Source organism: Phaeoacremonium minimum, assembly GCF_000392275.1.
Source record: "Phaeoacremonium minimum UCRPA7 unplaced genomic scaffold PA7_03_scaffold_184, whole genome shotgun sequence".
Taxonomy (NCBI): Eukaryota; Fungi; Ascomycota; class Sordariomycetes; order Togniniales; family Togniniaceae; genus Phaeoacremonium; species Phaeoacremonium minimum.
In genome coordinates, this window is record NW_006921091.1 from 198,445 (window position 1) to 215,023 (window position 16,579).

The 16,579-nt window shown below is 51.9% G+C and overlaps 6 protein-coding genes across 6 annotated transcripts; 3 read left to right on the forward strand and 3 right to left on the reverse strand.

Annotated features, from left to right (window-relative positions):
• Positions 1-2,096: 2,096 nt before the first annotated feature.
• Positions 2,097-3,031, forward strand: UCRPA7_2728 (putative 3-methyl-2-oxobutanoate hydroxymethyltransferase protein; the record flags this gene model as incomplete). Its single annotated transcript, XM_007915286.1, has 2 exons — positions 2,097-2,363; positions 2,417-3,031. 2 exons carry the CDS (start codon positions 2,097-2,099, stop codon positions 3,029-3,031), a joined length of 882 nt encoding a protein of 293 aa, XP_007913477.1.
• Positions 3,032-3,197: 166 nt separating this feature from the next.
• Positions 3,198-3,719, reverse strand: UCRPA7_2729 (putative ubiquitin-like protein atg12 protein; the record flags this gene model as incomplete). The annotated part of the gene is made up of 2 exons (XM_007915247.1): positions 3,198-3,260; positions 3,315-3,719. 2 exons carry the CDS (start codon positions 3,717-3,719, stop codon positions 3,198-3,200), a joined length of 468 nt encoding a protein of 155 aa, XP_007913438.1.
• A 1,014-nt stretch (positions 3,720-4,733) lies between these two features.
• UCRPA7_2730 (putative g1 s regulator protein) lies at positions 4,734-6,772 on the reverse strand (the record flags this gene model as incomplete). Its single annotated transcript, XM_007915249.1, has 3 exons — positions 4,734-4,865; positions 4,918-6,291; positions 6,344-6,772. 3 exons carry the CDS (start codon positions 6,770-6,772, stop codon positions 4,734-4,736), a joined length of 1,935 nt encoding a protein of 644 aa, XP_007913440.1.
• A 2,953-nt stretch (positions 6,773-9,725) lies between these two features.
• On the reverse strand, positions 9,726-11,120 carry UCRPA7_2731 (putative cellulose-binding protein; the record flags this gene model as incomplete). Its single annotated transcript, XM_007915259.1, has 2 exons — positions 9,726-10,910; positions 10,974-11,120. The coding sequence occupies 2 exons, from the start codon at positions 11,118-11,120 to the stop codon at positions 9,726-9,728; spliced, it is 1,332 nt and encodes a 443-aa protein (XP_007913450.1).
• A 965-nt stretch (positions 11,121-12,085) lies between these two features.
• UCRPA7_2732 (putative mfs hexose transporter protein) lies at positions 12,086-14,092 on the forward strand (the record flags this gene model as incomplete). Its single annotated transcript, XM_007915275.1, has 5 exons — positions 12,086-12,420; positions 12,488-12,692; positions 12,761-12,951; positions 13,027-13,324; positions 13,499-14,092. 5 exons carry the CDS (start codon positions 12,086-12,088, stop codon positions 14,090-14,092), a joined length of 1,623 nt encoding a protein of 540 aa, XP_007913466.1.
• Positions 14,093-14,373: 281 nt separating this feature from the next.
• UCRPA7_2733 (putative xaa-pro dipeptidase app protein) lies at positions 14,374-16,284 on the forward strand (the record flags this gene model as incomplete). Its single annotated transcript, XM_007915284.1, has 2 exons — positions 14,374-14,380; positions 15,011-16,284. 2 exons carry the CDS (start codon positions 14,374-14,376, stop codon positions 16,282-16,284), a joined length of 1,281 nt encoding a protein of 426 aa, XP_007913475.1.
• Between the last annotated feature and the right edge of the window lie 295 nt (positions 16,285-16,579).

A 16,579-nucleotide genomic window follows, 5' to 3' on the forward strand; every position in this document is an offset into this window, starting at 1 on the left:
GGTGCTCACGAGACCTGGACAGTGGCGGGGCCGGCTGGTTCGGGAGTCTCGTGCTCTGATTCCTGACACCGTCAGCCCGGACAGCGGTTCAGGTTTGCTCATCTTGTTCTCTTCATTTCCCAACCTAGTGGCTCTTCAGATCAGTAGTATATCTATTCTTGTATTGCAAAAAGTTGCAATCGTCCCAACAGGTGCTAATCCAAGATCCTACGACATAGGCCATACTAGACTGGCTTTTCTCCAAGCCTAGATAGCCCCCAAAGTTAAGCCACACAGAAAGGTCTGAAAGCAGGCATAACAGGCATAATAGGCATAACGCTCTCGAAGAAACTAGATCCAGAATATTCATGAGTGCAAATTGGCTTCTCGCAGGTTCAGAAAGAACCGAAATGACATGAACACGTCTCTATAAATGGCTGTCCTAGCCAAAGAGCAAACACGAGGCTTCACTTAACACAACCAACATTACACTCTATCGGGCGCCCAATGAGTCGCTCACGGTATCTGACTGCAATTTCCTGTGATAATAAATCCGAGTCTCGACCCAAATGGCGCTCCTATCTCTGATCTCGACTTGGCTCAAACAGCTCGTGGACCACCGCAAACAGCCTCAACCCAGGCAATGCGAACAAGCCTGAGCCACCAATGAGGACTCCAGATCAGGATGTCAAGGCCTCCTGGGCCTACCGGTTTACCCACATTCTCTACAGCAGACCGCTCGAATTCAGAGACGGTTTGTGCGATGAACCGCGGGAAGATCGAAAGAGACGCATGGCCAGGCGAAAATTGAGAATGAGATAGCGAGATGGATTCGCACCGAGATAGCTTTGGGCAAGCCACCCTCTCGAGCTGAAATCAATGCAACCTACAATGCAGTATCTGCTGCGAAGGGTATCTTGGCTGGGCACGAAACAACTGACTGAGTAATCGAAGTTGTGGGCCGCCCCGGGATCAAAACCCCTGGACGTATAGGCATCAGCTGGGATGATATACTATGATTTCAAACCAGAGACCTGAAGCTCCTCGACGAGGAACGTCAAGAGATATCGAGCTCAAGTTACTCGCTGAAACACTTGTTCCGGTAAACATTCCCTTGATGGATTTAGCGAAGCTCGATCGACCTAGCAACACTTGTGAGGATCTTCGAAAGCATCGACTTCCCCTATAACACTGCCATCTTGTAGCGTGCGCATGCTTAGGTAGAGAGCACTCACTCGAGCTTCCTTAATTTCAAAGGCCGTCGGTGCATGGAATTAACAGTGATATCAAGAATATTAGCCGTACATGAATCCAAAGTGAACGGCTGGGTAAGCGGAGCGTGGGAACTCAGCTCATAGATATTGCTTTCTCCAGCATGGAATATCTTGGAATAAATGGATTAGTTATCCAATCCTTTATCACCCGTCCTCATCTAGCTAACGAATGCATATGAACCGAGATCGTAGAGTGCCATTGGCAAGCCAGGTGCTGAGTGCTCTTCCACGATGGAGGGTAGGACCAGATCCAGGAGGATTAATGAATGGGAGGCTGACTGCAGAGTCCAGACTCGAGATCCAGAGGAGGATATTGAGTTGATGACTAAGACACAGCTCCGGATACGGTTTCCAGATCACATGACCCTCCTGGTAGATTCCCCAACGGCCGAGGGGACAGGGGTCCTGCAACCGGCCTGAAAGGACGCTTATTTTTCTGCATCCTCGGCCACTGCCTGGTACCACAACCAACCAGCCGCTCCACCAAGACAGACCGATTTCTACACGGTAAATAGCATCATGGCCTCCTTAGATAAAAGTCGAGTTTTCGCCCTAATGTCAAAGCGCAATTTCACTCCTTCTTTTTCCCTCTTCTCTCACTCGTAGTGACAATTGAATGCATCAGCATAGCGATTTGTAATTTGCATTTTCCTTTTTGCGCTCTCGTCGCGCATTGCGACAAGCACATATATACATACATACTTGAACTCCACTATGCAGCGGACTTATACCTCACTTATTCGGTCGTGTGCCTCTGCGGCCCGAGGCACACGACCATCCGCCATCACTGCCGCCCGGCCTCTGCTGTCGCTATGCCAGACCAGGCACAGCTCCCACTCACCCATGGGCACGCCGTCTGTCAATCCGAGGAAGAAAGTCACCCTGGGCACATTGCGCTCCATGCACAAGAAGGGTGAGCCCATCACCGTCATCACCGCGCATGACTTCCCCTCGGCATATGTCGCCGACGCCGCCGGCATGGACATGGTCCTCGTCGGCGACAGCCTGGCCATGGTTGCCCTGGGCATGGAAGACACGAGTGAGGTCACAGTAGAGGAGATGCTGCTGCACTGCCGGTCTGTAGCAAGAGCCACCAAGGCTGCCTTCACAGTACGTCGGACCTGCTGACCGCGCATGAGTTTCTCCACTAACATGTCGTCTAGATTGGTGACCTACCTATGGGTTCATATGAGATCTCACCTGAGCAGGCCCTAGAGACTGCGATCAAGTACATTAAGTACGGTCGCGTGCAAGGCATCAAGCTCGAGGGCGGCAAGGAGATGGCGCCCACGATTAAGAAAATCACCTCTGCTGGTATTCCTGTCCTGGGCCATGTCGGCCTCACGCCCCAGCGCCAAAACGCGCTTGGAGGCTTCAGAGTACAGGGAAAGACCGCTAGAGGTGCCTCCAAGGTCCTCGACGATGCACTAGCCGTTCAAGAAGCAGGTTGCTTCGCCGTCGTGCTGGAGGCAGTGCCGGCAGAGGTTGCCAGCATCATTACCGAGAAGCTTTCGATCCCCACGATAGGCATCGGAGCCGGCAACGGCTGCTCGGGCCAAGTGCTGGTGCAGATCGATATGACTGGCAACTTCCCGCCAGGAAGGTTCCTGCCAAAGTTTGTCAAGAAGTACGGCGATGTGTGGTCCGAGAGCTTCAAAGCCTTGGGAGCGTACCGGGATGAGGTGAAGAGTCGACAATACCCAGCCCCGGAGCACACCTATCCCATGCCGAAAGAGGAGCTGGAGGCCTTTGCGGACTTCGAGCATAGTCGCGGATAAGGTAGCTAGAGTGGGTTATGTATTTTGAGTATTCCCGGTGCATTGCATGGGTTGGCGTTGAGCGAGCGGTCCAGATAGGATAGTGCATCCTTTAGACATATTCTTGAATACCATATGGCCATCCTTTTAGTCTTGCAGATCATATCATGTCGTCGTGTCTATGTCTTCATCCAAAAGCTGGAGTCATCGAGTAAGCAACGTTCAGCTGGTCGTTCGAGTCTTTGAAGCACTGCGCACACATGTTCAGCCAATGTTCCTCCATCTAAGTCCTCGATGCACTCACCCGATGCAAATTCCCCACCACCTCGTCCAGCGCCGGCGCAAACGTGCTATTCACGTACAGAAAGACACTCTCAGTGCACTTGACGCGTAGCACACGCCGCAGGTACGCGACGACCGTTTCGAACTTCTGGTCGCTGCTTATCTTGCACAACTCGCGGCGCACCGCCGGCGCCGAGCCGACCGGTTTGAAGCGCACCACGATCTTGTCGCTCGCGAAGCCGCCTGCAGCAGCCAGTGCAGCCGTGGCGTCGCGCGGCAGTGTCGTAAGCACCATGGACGCTGTCATCGTCAGGGGCAGGTCGGGCGACGAAGGCCGGTCGGGGATCGGCGACGCGGGAGGGGAGCTGTTGCTGCCGCCTGCCGCACGCATCTGCGCAGGGTCTGGCGACGCTGAGGCGGAGGACATGTTGAGAAGTCGTGGTCATGCGATGAGTTCGACGAGCAAGACCACTGATATCCCACTTCAGCACCAGTGTGTAGGGTGAAGAGGGGAGATAGAGCAACGCGATGCGCAAGGCTGAGGGATGCCTGTGGTTGAATGTCTAATGACGTGCCAGCAAGACCCTGTAAAACGCTCGGTAGCTCCCGTTATATTGACCAAACGAACGGCAGGGTCTACGTTACTGGCTGCCAAATGTTACCCCACGTTATCTCGGCGCATTATAGCCTTAACTTGACCACACACATTTCACTTGCTTGAAGATACGAGACTGCTTTGTTTGATGTTCATGATTCCTAACACAAGTATACACGTTTAATGTATGATATACAAGAGCTCTCATCCATGTTGCGGAGCACTCATCATTCACACTCTGCAGAACACCTAGAAAGAGATTAGGCGAACGATCCAATCATGCTGTTCACCCCATCCTTGGCATCCCCAGATTGTGTGTCGCCCGCCTAATTATCTCAATGGACTTTTGGTTGGTATATGACAGAAGTCAGGCCAAGAAACACCATCGAATGACCTGGAAGCATTCCAAATATTGAACCCTATGCCTTGCCGGTATGCCCACACGCATGCTATGCTGGTCTCGGAAAATATAAGCGGGAAGAGAGAAAGCAGTCCCTTGATAAGTGCGTTGTTTCTAGTCGTGGTATCGTGGAGCACCCTCCAAATAACGTCGAAAATGAGAGCGAGTAGAAGTTGCAGCCTGCAGAAGATGGAAAGGTAAAAGAGGATGGGAAATGTAACGATGAACATGCATTGAGGCTTCAGAGAATAGCGGGTGATGAAGTTAAGCCACGAGGTGCAATGCTATCAAACGGGAAAGGCAAAACGAGCGAAAATCAAGCCAAAAGCCAGCATCAACATCAAGGCTTGAATGCCGTGCTCGTATGCGACAATACGAGGACGATGGTAGTCTAGGAGGTACTCCCAATCGAAAAAAGACATCATTAAGGCCAGTGAGAGATGGTCTTACCACTCATCGGCTTCGTCATCGTCATGCGCGTATTTAGGGAGGCGCTTCAGCTGGGACAGTAGAGAATCTAGCTGAGTCCAGTTGACATCATTATCCGCGAATCTGCGGTGTTTTCGAGAAAGAATATGCTGTGTACACAGTTAGCAACAGGCCGTACGAGCCAAAAGGAGGCCAACTTACATCGTCAAAGTCATCAAATTTGTCCTGACAGTTCTCGCAGTATCCAGGCTTCGGATCACGCTTCTTCTGCCTCACAACCGGGGCTGATACCGGCACACTCATCGTTCTCTTATGCTTCTCAGCCTTGCGGGCTTCATCCTCCTCAACTGTGTCAAGCTTTCGGGACACGGCTCGTCCCAGACTAGTTGACCTAGTATATGTGCTGTTGTCGATGCTCATCTCCGCCAAGCGGCGAGAGCTGAGGTCCTGAGAAGTCGGGGCGCTCTTCTGCAAGACCTTTCGTTGCAGGCCGTGAATCTCCTTGCTCGTACCAGCCTTAGCTCCAAGAGCGCCGGTTGTAGACGAGATCATCTGAGACCGGATGGCGGAGGTGATGTTTGATGGCTGAACACCAGATGCGACTGGCTCACCAGCAAAGAAACGACCTGTTTTAGCGCGGCTCGTGAAGGCATTCTGGGGCTGGAAGTCAACAGAAGGAGCCTTTGTGGCCTTGGCAGGGTCAAAGATCTCAGTCGGCCTAACAGTCGACGCGGCTCTCCGGTTATGACCATCCTCCATCTCAGTGAGAGAACGTTTACCAGTGACAGGCTTAGGCGGAGGGACCTCAGGAGGCTGAAACTTGGCCGCCGGTTCCACGGCAGGCTTAGCAACGCGCTCCTTCTCTCGTACCTGCTGACGCTTGGTCTCCTTCTCGGGAAGGTCATACTCCTCGACGAAAGGGCAACGTCCATTTGATGAGGCACGGAATTGTGGCCACTCGCCATCCTTCTTATCGGCAACCTTGGAATACTCCCTGACCATTATGGGCTTCTGCTTCTCTTCGATATCGTATATGTAGATATATGGGCCCTTGAAGTAGTTGAGCTCGTTTGCTGCTACCGTTGGATCTCTGTCCGAGGGACCATTGACACGCTCCTTCTGAAGCAGTTGGAGCAAGTTTGCCTCCTCGTTAGCTCTGCCATTGCGAGAGCCGTAGCCCAGAGTAGCACTCCGGTACGGATCCGGCTCTACCAACATATTGAGCATTCGCTGAAGCTTGTCCAACGACCAGATTTTCTTGTCCATCTCACGGGCACGAACCAAAACGTCGGTATTTCGTGTATTCTTGGGCTGGCGGATGATAACATCTTGAGCTTGGACGGGCATTCTTCGAGTCGAAGCATTCTCGAAAAGCTTTCGCTTCACGGATACATGGCCAACATCGGCGGTTCGACTCAACAGTGATGGGTTGATCGTCTGGGGCTCCTCATGTTGAGGCTGAACATCATGAGCCTCCTCGTGAATTTCCTCTTGCCGGCTGCTGGTCTTCTCTGGAGGAATTGGACGGGTCGTCACAACATGGGTGATATTGATGGAGAAGAACTTTTCCTCTCGCTACACCGAGTAAGCACAATCCTCGTGACGAAGCAATACTTCCAAGACTTACAGCTCCGAGCTGGGCTAGCTGCTTTGCAAGCTTTACCCGTTGATCATCGGGAATGCTCTCAAAGTAAAAGACAAACTTTGGGAAACGAGAGCGTTGGTGGTTCTGCCACTTCCGCACCTGGTCCACCTCTTCCTCAGAGGGCTTCTGACCAACATGCTGTTGAACATTCTCAGCTGCATATGATCGTGTTGTACCACGTGCAACAGCTATTCGGGAGGGCTGTTTCGTCGGTGACCGGAGGGCGCGTTGGCTGCCATTATCCAGCATCTGCTTCTTGGCTGGTGGGGCCTGGCCATAGGCCTCCTCTCTTTGAATGTTGGCATAGGATCGTTTCTGCTTGGAGGCAGCAGCAGTGAGAGCTGCAATGCCCCGTACTGGAGAGTTTGCTACATTGGGGTTGGCTGAGAGGGGCACTCGTCTTGTCGACATGATAGAGGAGGGGATGGGAGAGGGTGATAGAGATACAGTTGCCATATAAATGTTTCCTTAAATGAGCATGCTATGGGTGGATGATGGTAATGGAAACGTGCCGCTGGCAGCTCCGCAAGGACGTGTTATTCCTTGGTTGGAGGCGGGTGTTGTGTCGAGAAGAGGAGGGGTTGGCTGAGTGAAGCTGGCTGGGGAGGAAGGTCGTGCGTGCCACACGCGACAAGGGAGCTCTCCAGACACGGGTGCCTCGACGTGCAAGCGTGTATTGGGTGAGGGAGAGCGTGAATTGGCCTCTGAGAAGACAGGAAAGACGACTGCAAAAGACCAATTGACACGGGCTCAACTCAGGTCCTCTCTCTCCTCTGGTCAGTTTGAAGAAGAAGAAGAAGCATATGAGTGGTGGTTGTGGTGGTGTAGCAGAAAATTGGAGTGGGAAAGGGCCAGGTAGAGTAGCTTCCCTAGACCAGACTGCAGGCGTTGCTCTGTTGCTGTGCTGCTGAGCAATGGAAGGCGAGGTCGCGCGCTGTGGTCTGTCGAGTGGAGCCTGCCACCGAGTCAACTTACCCAATCCGTCCGACAACAAACGGAGTGCACGGTCCAGCGCCTCCACCGCCGGCGCGACCTTCTCTGCCTCGCCTACGTGCCACAGCAACCAGCGGCTCCTCCTCCCGCAAATTCTTGGCCTAGATCGGCTTCCGGCAGCACAACATCAAATTTCAACACGATCTCCAGGAATTTCATGTGGATGCTGTAATTATTGCAAATGACGCCTCGCCCGCCTCCTCCAAGCACTACCAGCTCCAAACAATTACCTCAGGAACTCAAGCCAAGATTTGGCTATATTAGTAGACGACTATTGGGACATTTGAAGAAACGAAAAGCAGTACTACTTCAGACCCTCTTCTCTGCACTCTACTGACAATGCCTGGCCTCCTGGATATATAATTATAGAATTGGGACAAACGCATCAGATTGTCCTGTTCAACGCCACAAAATCATCGCTGTGTGAATGCCTCCTTGTTTGCAGGCAGCTCTAGAGAAGCACTCCCGACACGAGTTAGAATACGTCGCCCGTGATGACTATACCCTCAACCCTCCCCAAGCTTCGCAATTTCTCTAGACAGCTGGCCACGTACCCAATAGTGTTTGTCGATAAGATGCATCAGTTACAATCTGCTCCCTGAAATCCAGCAACTGGAGGATGCGCCTATGACTATTCAGCTTGTGAGACTCAAGGTGACCTAACTCGGCCTGAAGCTCCGGTCTGTGTTTGCCTGCTGCCTCTCGCCAGTGATCCATGGCTTGGCCACTGATTTCTCCATCCCAAGTACTCAACAGTTGGATCTTCGGTATATTATCCTCAAGTCTATATCGGAAAATGCATGAAGTGTGATGATTCGAATCCCATAGCTCCATCCCCTCCAGCTGAGGCATTCTTCTCGCTGCGATCGCTGCGGCTTGAAGCAAACGATCGTAATGCAACGGCCGGAGAAACTTAGAGGCCAGGGATAGATACTTCAGATTCTTCCACTCGAACTCTTCTGCCCGCGCGTGATCCTGTGCCTCCCAAAAAGAAGAGAAGAAGTCTGCTGCCTCAATAATGAGTCCGACATGTAGCGACTCCCAAAGTTGGGCTTGACTTTGCAAGATCTTGACCTAGGCTCGGGCGATCTTTCTGCTCTATTTTCCAATGTAGTTCGTAGTCAAAAGTCCTCAAACTTACTAACACTCCTCAAGCTTGTACAGGATGAGATCACCTCGGATATGAGAAGTTGATGTTGCGTATCTCTTATAACCCGCCCATCGGTATATCGCGTGTTAAGCCCTCGCCACGGCTCGTACCTGAACTCACGAAGATGAGTGAGACTCTCGTAGATGGGCTGGAGAGTTTTGGGCACTGAAAAGTGCCGATAGAATTTCCGGCGAATCATCAACGAGTCGATGACCTCCACGTCCGGTAGGATACCGTTTGTCTTGCGCGCAGCACGCATACGTTAGTCAAAGCCCAATCCCCTCGGACGGCCGAACAGCCTCATCACGTTACCATCGTCGGGATGTAGATGTAGAATGTTATTCCAGCGCCCTTCCCGGTGGCATCCATAAGAACCCGATTTAGGATGCGGACGGACTAAGGCTCTTCCCCATGCCGTGTCATTGATTCGATTTCTGTGCTCTTTGCAGAAGTGGTTGGCATCGCTTGGGGAATGCACACTGAGCTCCAGTCTTACGCCACTGTGGTTGACCTCGGCTTTCTTCCATGTTGATAAAATGACGAACAGCTCCCAAATAGCACTTGTGAAACGATATGTGTGTTCCTTTTCCTCTTCAGGCGATTCCGGTATCTCACACTTAGAGCAGTCGTACTTCGGGAGCTCTAAGCGTAGCCAGATCCATTGCACGCATGCTTTTCGTTCACCTTGAACAATTCTGCCGAATTCACAAATATCTGACTAATGCAGAGTCATCTATCTAAGACTGATTGCGATCGAATTTGTTCATGAAGAAAGTTTTTCTTTCTTTCGAATTCTATTATGTGCTGACGTGTAGTGTAGCGGTACATTTTCTATTACCTGGTATTTGAAAGCTCTAGATCAACAGGCGTGTTAGGATTAGATGGCTCACTTGCACAGCGAGTGCTCTGGCTCAATCCTAGGTACCATTCTTGGGCCAAAGCTTAGTATTATGAGTCTATTTGCGGCTCATAACTGCAAAGACTGGCTCCCTATCGGTGTTAGTGAGATGTCATGATTTCACTGTATTTCGCGTTATGAACAATGGCATGAAGAACCTGACAAAACTAGGCAAATTATAGCCCTTGTCATGACAGGGACAATGAAATCATGCAATGTCATTTAGATCGCGGGTAGATGATATATACAGCTATTGATAATGTGCAATGTTCCAGCATTCTGGCTAATAAGAAGTCGGTTCATGGTATGTATGTACTTGCCCATCAGGTCTTCAGCAAGTCCCCAATTGCATCGGCCCCTTGGCCTCCTCCACGCAAATCTTTATTTGTGGTCTGTATCATGATCCTCCGGTAACTCGTGAGAGAAGGTGTGCCATTATCTGTGACCTCGAGAATCAAATGTAGCACCTGACCCTCCTCCACAGCTTTCCTACTGATGAGCTCCACGCAGCATTTGTCTGGCCCGGGAATCTTCACCTGCACCTTTCTACCTTCAGTATCTAGGTTCTCGATCTCTAGAGGCGCCACTTCGAATTGAACTGCCCACTGAGTAGCACTGGGCTCACGATAATGCCACCACTTAAATGTCAACTTGTCACCTTGGTCCGGGTCGTACGTCTCGCTGGCGTCAAAGGTGATGACGGAGCCGGCCTCTGCCCGAACGGCTACTGGCTCTGTACCAACATTCCCATCAATGGAGATGATCGGATGGTGGTTTACCTTGGCGAGATCCGGAGTAAGGGTCCATTGGATGCGTGCAGCAAAGTCGTTCTGAAAAGCATCCCTCCAACGCCAGATAGTAGCCTGGTTTGAAACGTACGTCTTTCCATCCTTGCCGACAACATGGTCTACGGCATCAGAATAGTGTCCCGACTTCTGGCCGGCGCCGCTGATGTCCGTGAGCTTATATCGTCCACCCCAGGAACCAGCGTCTGGCTGCTCTGGGACACCTAAGCCGTTCTGTATTAGGTAGAGGAAGGTTGGCGTGTCACCCTCTGGAATAAACATATAGTCTGGGTATGCCGAGCCAAGGGGCCCGATTTGGATATTCTCCTTGATCCATTCCTTGGTCATTTTCGAAAAATCCGGACCGCCCTGGTCGAATTGGTAGAATTGATCGCCAGATATGCCAGTCCATGCGGCCATACCATAATTGTTCCAACCGTGAATCGATGAAATGTAGAAGATATCAGGAAATTGTGTCCTGATCCAGATAGCTGTGTCGTCTTGGTCTGAGATGGTGTACACTCGCAGCTTAGCCCGTAATGCTGCCGCGTCGCTCGGTGAGTAAGTGTTCCGGATCTTGAGAAGAACTTGTGCAAGAACATTCGTTCCACCCCAGCAGAGAAGCCATAAGGGTTGAGTGGAGGGGGCTTCTATCCGCTCAAGAAGGAGTTTGCCGCCCTCGCTCAGGGGTATATCATCTCCAACGGCAGCGAAGCCATAGACCTGCATTTATGTGTGAGTTTTTGAAGATATTTTACAGTAGTGTGCCTTCTGAAAGCGACGTACCGGTGGACCTGATCGAATGAGACCCTTCAGTGTTTGAGCTGATGCATATTGTGAGTCCGGGTGAGCATGCTTGTTCAGGTTGTCGACTGCGCCAGCATAGGCATCAATGATCTTCTCCATGTCCTGAGGACAGACCTTGGTCTTCATCCATGTTGATGTGCAGGCTACAAGGCCTTCAGTCTGAAATTGATTGGAATACAGCAGGTACCGAACCAGAGACTCGGCATCGTCGGGTTCATTTGAGATGTCCGATATGATGAACACCCGAGGCTTTGAAGGGAAATTCTGAAGTGTTGTTTGACTGGGTGACATTTTGGCGTTGACCTTGCTATGATTGCAGTAGCGGGCAGCGGTCGCAGGATGTCCTGAAGAGATTCTTCTCCAAATGTCGTATATACTCCAATTTGGTCAGTCTGCCGGGGTCCTCCTTCTCAATAACCCCTTCCGAGGTCTGAAAGCGGCTCGTGAATCCACAACATGTTCTCGTGGCCTGGAGACAGCCTCAAAGCGTTTACACTAGCTAACCGCCAGTTTCTAGGATGGGAAATCGCAAGCGCAAGTCTTTCGGGCTTGCGTGGTGTTACTCCTCACAAGCCACATCGCCGGAAAGGGACGGGTGACCACAGATTGACCAATCAGGAGTGGGTATCCTCGGGCAAGGTACCCCAAGAAAATACCGCGAAGATGGGACGACCAACGTGGAGACCCCAGGGCGAAGTACCGAGCTATTGGTAGTTTTCCCGCGGTTCAGCCGGAGGTCATGATTCTTCTCGCAATGGCGACGACTAGTAGACCCAGATTGGGAAATCTCAAGCACTTCGTGGCCGCCCCCTCGAAGCGCTCCCCAGAAATCCCCACGGTTCCTGCCGGCATGGCGCAACCCCAGACGCACATCACATCCCCAGCTGAGACAACATTCATTTTGGGGTCTGGAACACCTCCTTTGTGCCGATCTAGTTATATAAACTCTCAGATACCGACGCAGGATCTGCAGACGGGACCCCAGGTCTCAAGCTTCATCTACCCCATCATTCACACCTCTTCATTTTTGATCAGTTGACTTGAGATATCATCACGACATAATAAGAGGGCAGCCCATTACCTCAGACACAATGGAGGCCCACAAGAGCGAAGTCGAGCATCCTGCGAGTCATCACGTCAATCAGGCCACTGCTGATGATGCCGTCATGGAAGAAAGACTAGCTCATCTGGCCAACCAGGAGGACCACAAGGTTGGCAAATGGCAGGCCATCAAGCAAAACCCTCGGGCCTTTGCTTGGTGTCTCTTTGCTGTTTGGACAGTCCTGCTGGTTAGTTTCGAGAACCAAGCATCTGGCAATGTTCTGGCAATCCCTCAATTCCGCAAAGACTTTGGCTCTTATTACGCTGGCAACTGGGTCTTGGACGCGAAGTGGCAGTCTGCTTTCAGTGGCGCGCCAGTAGCATCGTGAGTTGCAGCTCTTCACGTATCAAACAGTCGTAGACAATATCGAGCTAACTTGTTCGGTGTTCAGACAAGTCATCGGAGCTCTCGCTTCGGCCCAGTTTGCGGATTGGATTGGCCGAAGATACAGTCTTGTCATCGCTCTCATAATATCATTTGCTGCAATTACCATGGAGATGGTCGCAACCACAAACGAAGTCTTCTTTGGCGGCAAATTCCTGAACGGCTTTGCAGTTGGCACACTACAGGCGGTATCCGGAACTTACATTGGCGAGGTATGAAGTCTCCTCCCCCAAGTCTTTACTTCTTTCTATTCAGTATACTGACATTCTTTTCTTACCAGATCGTTCCGCTGGCTCTTCGTGGTCTGACAACCTGCTTGATCGCACTTTCCTACACTGTCGGACCTTTCACCGTCGCCCTGATCGTCAACAGCGAAGGTGACGTGGATAACCGCTGGGCATATCGCTCCGTCTTCTGCTCTCAATACGGATTCGCTGCCATTTCAGCCGCTTTCGTGTTTTTCATGCCTGAGTAAGTAATAGCCGGCTTGGTAAATCAACGGTGTGGTTATCCCCGGCGTGTCGCTTACCATGATTATCTCAACAGGTCTCCCTGGTGGCTTGTCAACAAAGGCAAGGAGGAGAGGGCTCTCCGCATGCTTCATCGTCTCGGCTACAGAGCAGAGACCGGCGAAGATGTCAAGCGTCTTGCCAATATTAAGCTCACTCTCGAGGCTGTTCGTCGGGAGACGGAAGGCGTCACATACATCGAGTGTTTCCGCAAGTCCAACTTCAGACGTACCATCGTCTCGATCACGCCCCTAGTGGTTCAACAATTCTCTGGAATCGTCTTCGCTGCAGGATACAGTACATATTATGCACAGCTTGCAGGATATTCTACAGATGTAAGTTTTTGCGCAATTTCTGGTGTTGTTTTTACCCATTATTGTCATATATCAAGTTCTGGGGCCAAAGACACAATCCAGAACTGTATATTTACTCCTGAGACATATCTATTTGGCCTTCTCACACTCTTCTATCACCCTCATGAAACAGTTTACTGACTCCAAATGTTGTAGGCCAGCTTTAAATTGCAAATTGTGCAGCAAGTTCTGTCGATGGTGGGCAACGTCATCTCTTGGTACCTCGTGGACAAGGTCGGGCGACGTGATCTGACCTTCTACGGTACTGGCATCTTGACCGTTGTATTGTGGATTATGGGAGGTCTTGCAGTTGGAGGCTCGCCCGCTGAGCTGAAGGGATGCGTTGCCATGATTCTCGTCTACTGCTTCCTCTACAACGTCACCATTGGAGCGACGGCGTACGTGGTACTGACAGAAACTGCGACTGCTCGACTTCGTGTCAAGACCATTGCCATAGGTCTTGCTGTTGCCAACTCCCTCGGCGTCATGTGGAGCTTTGTCCTGCCGTACATCTTCAACCCCGACCATGCCAACCTCGGTGGCAAGCTTGGTTTCATCTATGGAGGACTGTGCTTCCCCTGCCTTGCTTTCATCTGGTGGTATCAGCCTGAGACAAAGAACCGGTCGTATGAGGAGCTTGACGAGATGTTTTCCAAGAAGATTCCTGCAAGACACTTCAAGGACTACAAGACCGAGACTGAGACGCGTGGACAAGAGATTCAGAATGAAAAGCTCGGTGCAGAGGCCTAAGTTAGAAGCTTATTTGGGTGAATCATACCATCGGATCTGTTACTTCGAACAGCCCTTTGGAGGGAAAGTGAGGCAGCACCTTGTAGAGAACTACCATGCAATTATTTGCATTACTCAGTTGAGACAGTGAGGTATTTGAATAATCACTACCATAATTATTACCTCGTATAAACTTCATACTTCGCGTTGACAACCTGAGATGCCTTAACACTACTAACCCATCATTCTACAACATAAATACCCATCTCGGCTGGTAGCCATGAGCTTTCGCAGTAGCCCAAATGTATTGTAATTTGTTTTACGCTAGTAGAGTACTTGTTATCACGGCATGCCAGACAGCGAGTCTAGGGTATCTCACTAGCTCCAGTGAGCTTAACACGCTGGAGCCATGCCCCACGTGATAGTGTTTAGAGCACCCTTGTCCGACGAGGGACCTCGAATTTCACGACCGTCCTCCAGAGCTCATATGGTTGTTGAGGTTGTCGCAGCGTCATCCTTATAGGTAGATTTTATCCGTGGTTTCCATAATGAGTGAAGTAGCTAATAATCTCGGATTTTAGGCTTCGTTGAGGGGCGTTTCAAATCAGACGTCGAGCGAGCTCGAGATGTGCATGGGACATCAGCTCATTCATTCTTTTCAATATGGCGTCTAAGGCCGCTCCTCTACAACATTGCCTCAAACGACTCAGCGCAGCACCAACCCCTCTCAGATCCCCGAGGGTAAGGCCAAGGTTGCCCACCAGAGTTGGCCACTCGAATCTAAGGAGCTCGACCAGAAGTTACGCAAGTGTTTCTGCTTCTGAGCTTCAATTTGGACAGCCTGTTCATGAGACACACCCGCACATTCTGAAGGCAGGAGAAGGTTGGCTCAACGGTCTTTAGTTGACGTTTATTGAGTTTATGCTGACTATTATCTAGTAACTCCTGGTATTACAGCACAAGAGTATGCGGACCGCAGAGCCAAGCTGGCGCAAAGCCTGCCTGACAATGGCGTTGCCGTTCTCGCTGCGGCCGAGCTGAAGTACCGCTCCGGGGCCGTCTTCTACCCCTATCGGCAGGAGTCCAACTTTCTCTATCTGACTGGCTTCAATGAGCCCGACTCAATGGCAGTTATAAGGAGAACAGGCGACAAACTCGGGGACTATGTGTTTCATCTGTTCGTGCGGCCGAAGGATCCAAAAGCCGAGCAGTGGTCAGGGCCCTGGAGCGGGCTGCAGGCGGCGCAGGACGTCTTCAACGCGGACGAGACCGGCGACATCAACAAGATCGAGTCTCTCCTACCGCCGCTCCTGCGCAGCGCAAGCAAGATCTACACGGACGTCGAGCTCAGCCGCGCAGGGCAGCCGACCAAGTTCGCAAACATGGTGCGCAGCGTCAACCGGAGCCTATCATCAGCGCCCCTGCAGCCCATCATGAACAACCTGCGAGTGATCAAGTCCAAGGCGGAGATCGCCAACATGCGGCTCGCCGGCCAGATCTCCGGGCGGTGCATCACGGCGGCCATGCGCCGGCCCTGGGACACGGAGAAGGACCTGCAGGCGTTCCTGGACTACACCTTCACGGCGAACGGGTGCGAAGGGCCGGCGTACGTGCCCGTCGTGGCGGGCGGCTCGCGCGCCAACATGATCCACTACGTGCACAACAACGCGGCGCTCGACCCGGCGCAACTGGTGCTGGTCGACGCGGGCGGCGAGTACGGCACGTACATTGCCGACATCACGCGGACGTGGCCGGTGAGCGGCAAGTTCTCGGCCGCGCAGCGCGACCTGTACGAGGCGGTGCTGCGGGTGCAGCGCACGGGCGTGGCGCTGTGTCGCGAGAGCGCCGGCATGACGCTCGACGGCATCCACCGCGTGACGGAGAACACGCTGCGCGACCAGCTCAGGGACCTCGGCTTCGACATGGGCCGCGCCGGCGCGCTCGACGAGCTGTTCCCGCACCACGTCGGCCACTACATCGGGCTGGACGTGCACGACTGCCCCGGGTACGGGCGCCACGTCGCCCTCAAGGCGGGCCACTGCGTCACCATCGAGCCGGGGGTGTATGTTCCTGATGACGAGCGGTTCCCCGCGCACTTCCGCGGCATGGGCATTCGTATCGAGGACAGCGTCTGTGTGGACGATGACTCGCCTCTTGTCCTGACCACCGAGGCTGTCAAGGAGGTTGTAGATATTGAGGCTCTACGGGGCTGAAGCTGTACAGGATACACTTGTAGAATGTATATTTAGTGTATAAATAAGCTCCATTCTGTATACAATGTATCAGTCGTATTATCGAAGCTGTGACAGCCTTGCCGAGCTGCTTGTTCACGCCGTCAAGTAAAAAGCTTGGTGTGAAGCTTATGGAAGTGATTCTCAAATTGTTTGATTTGATGTCCCTCATATGCTAGTCAATCCTTTTACTCCATCATGTTTCACGGCCAAAAAGAGAAAGTAAGATCATGACCTTCATGGGTATGTGATTGTCATAAAGACCGGCGATGGCCGT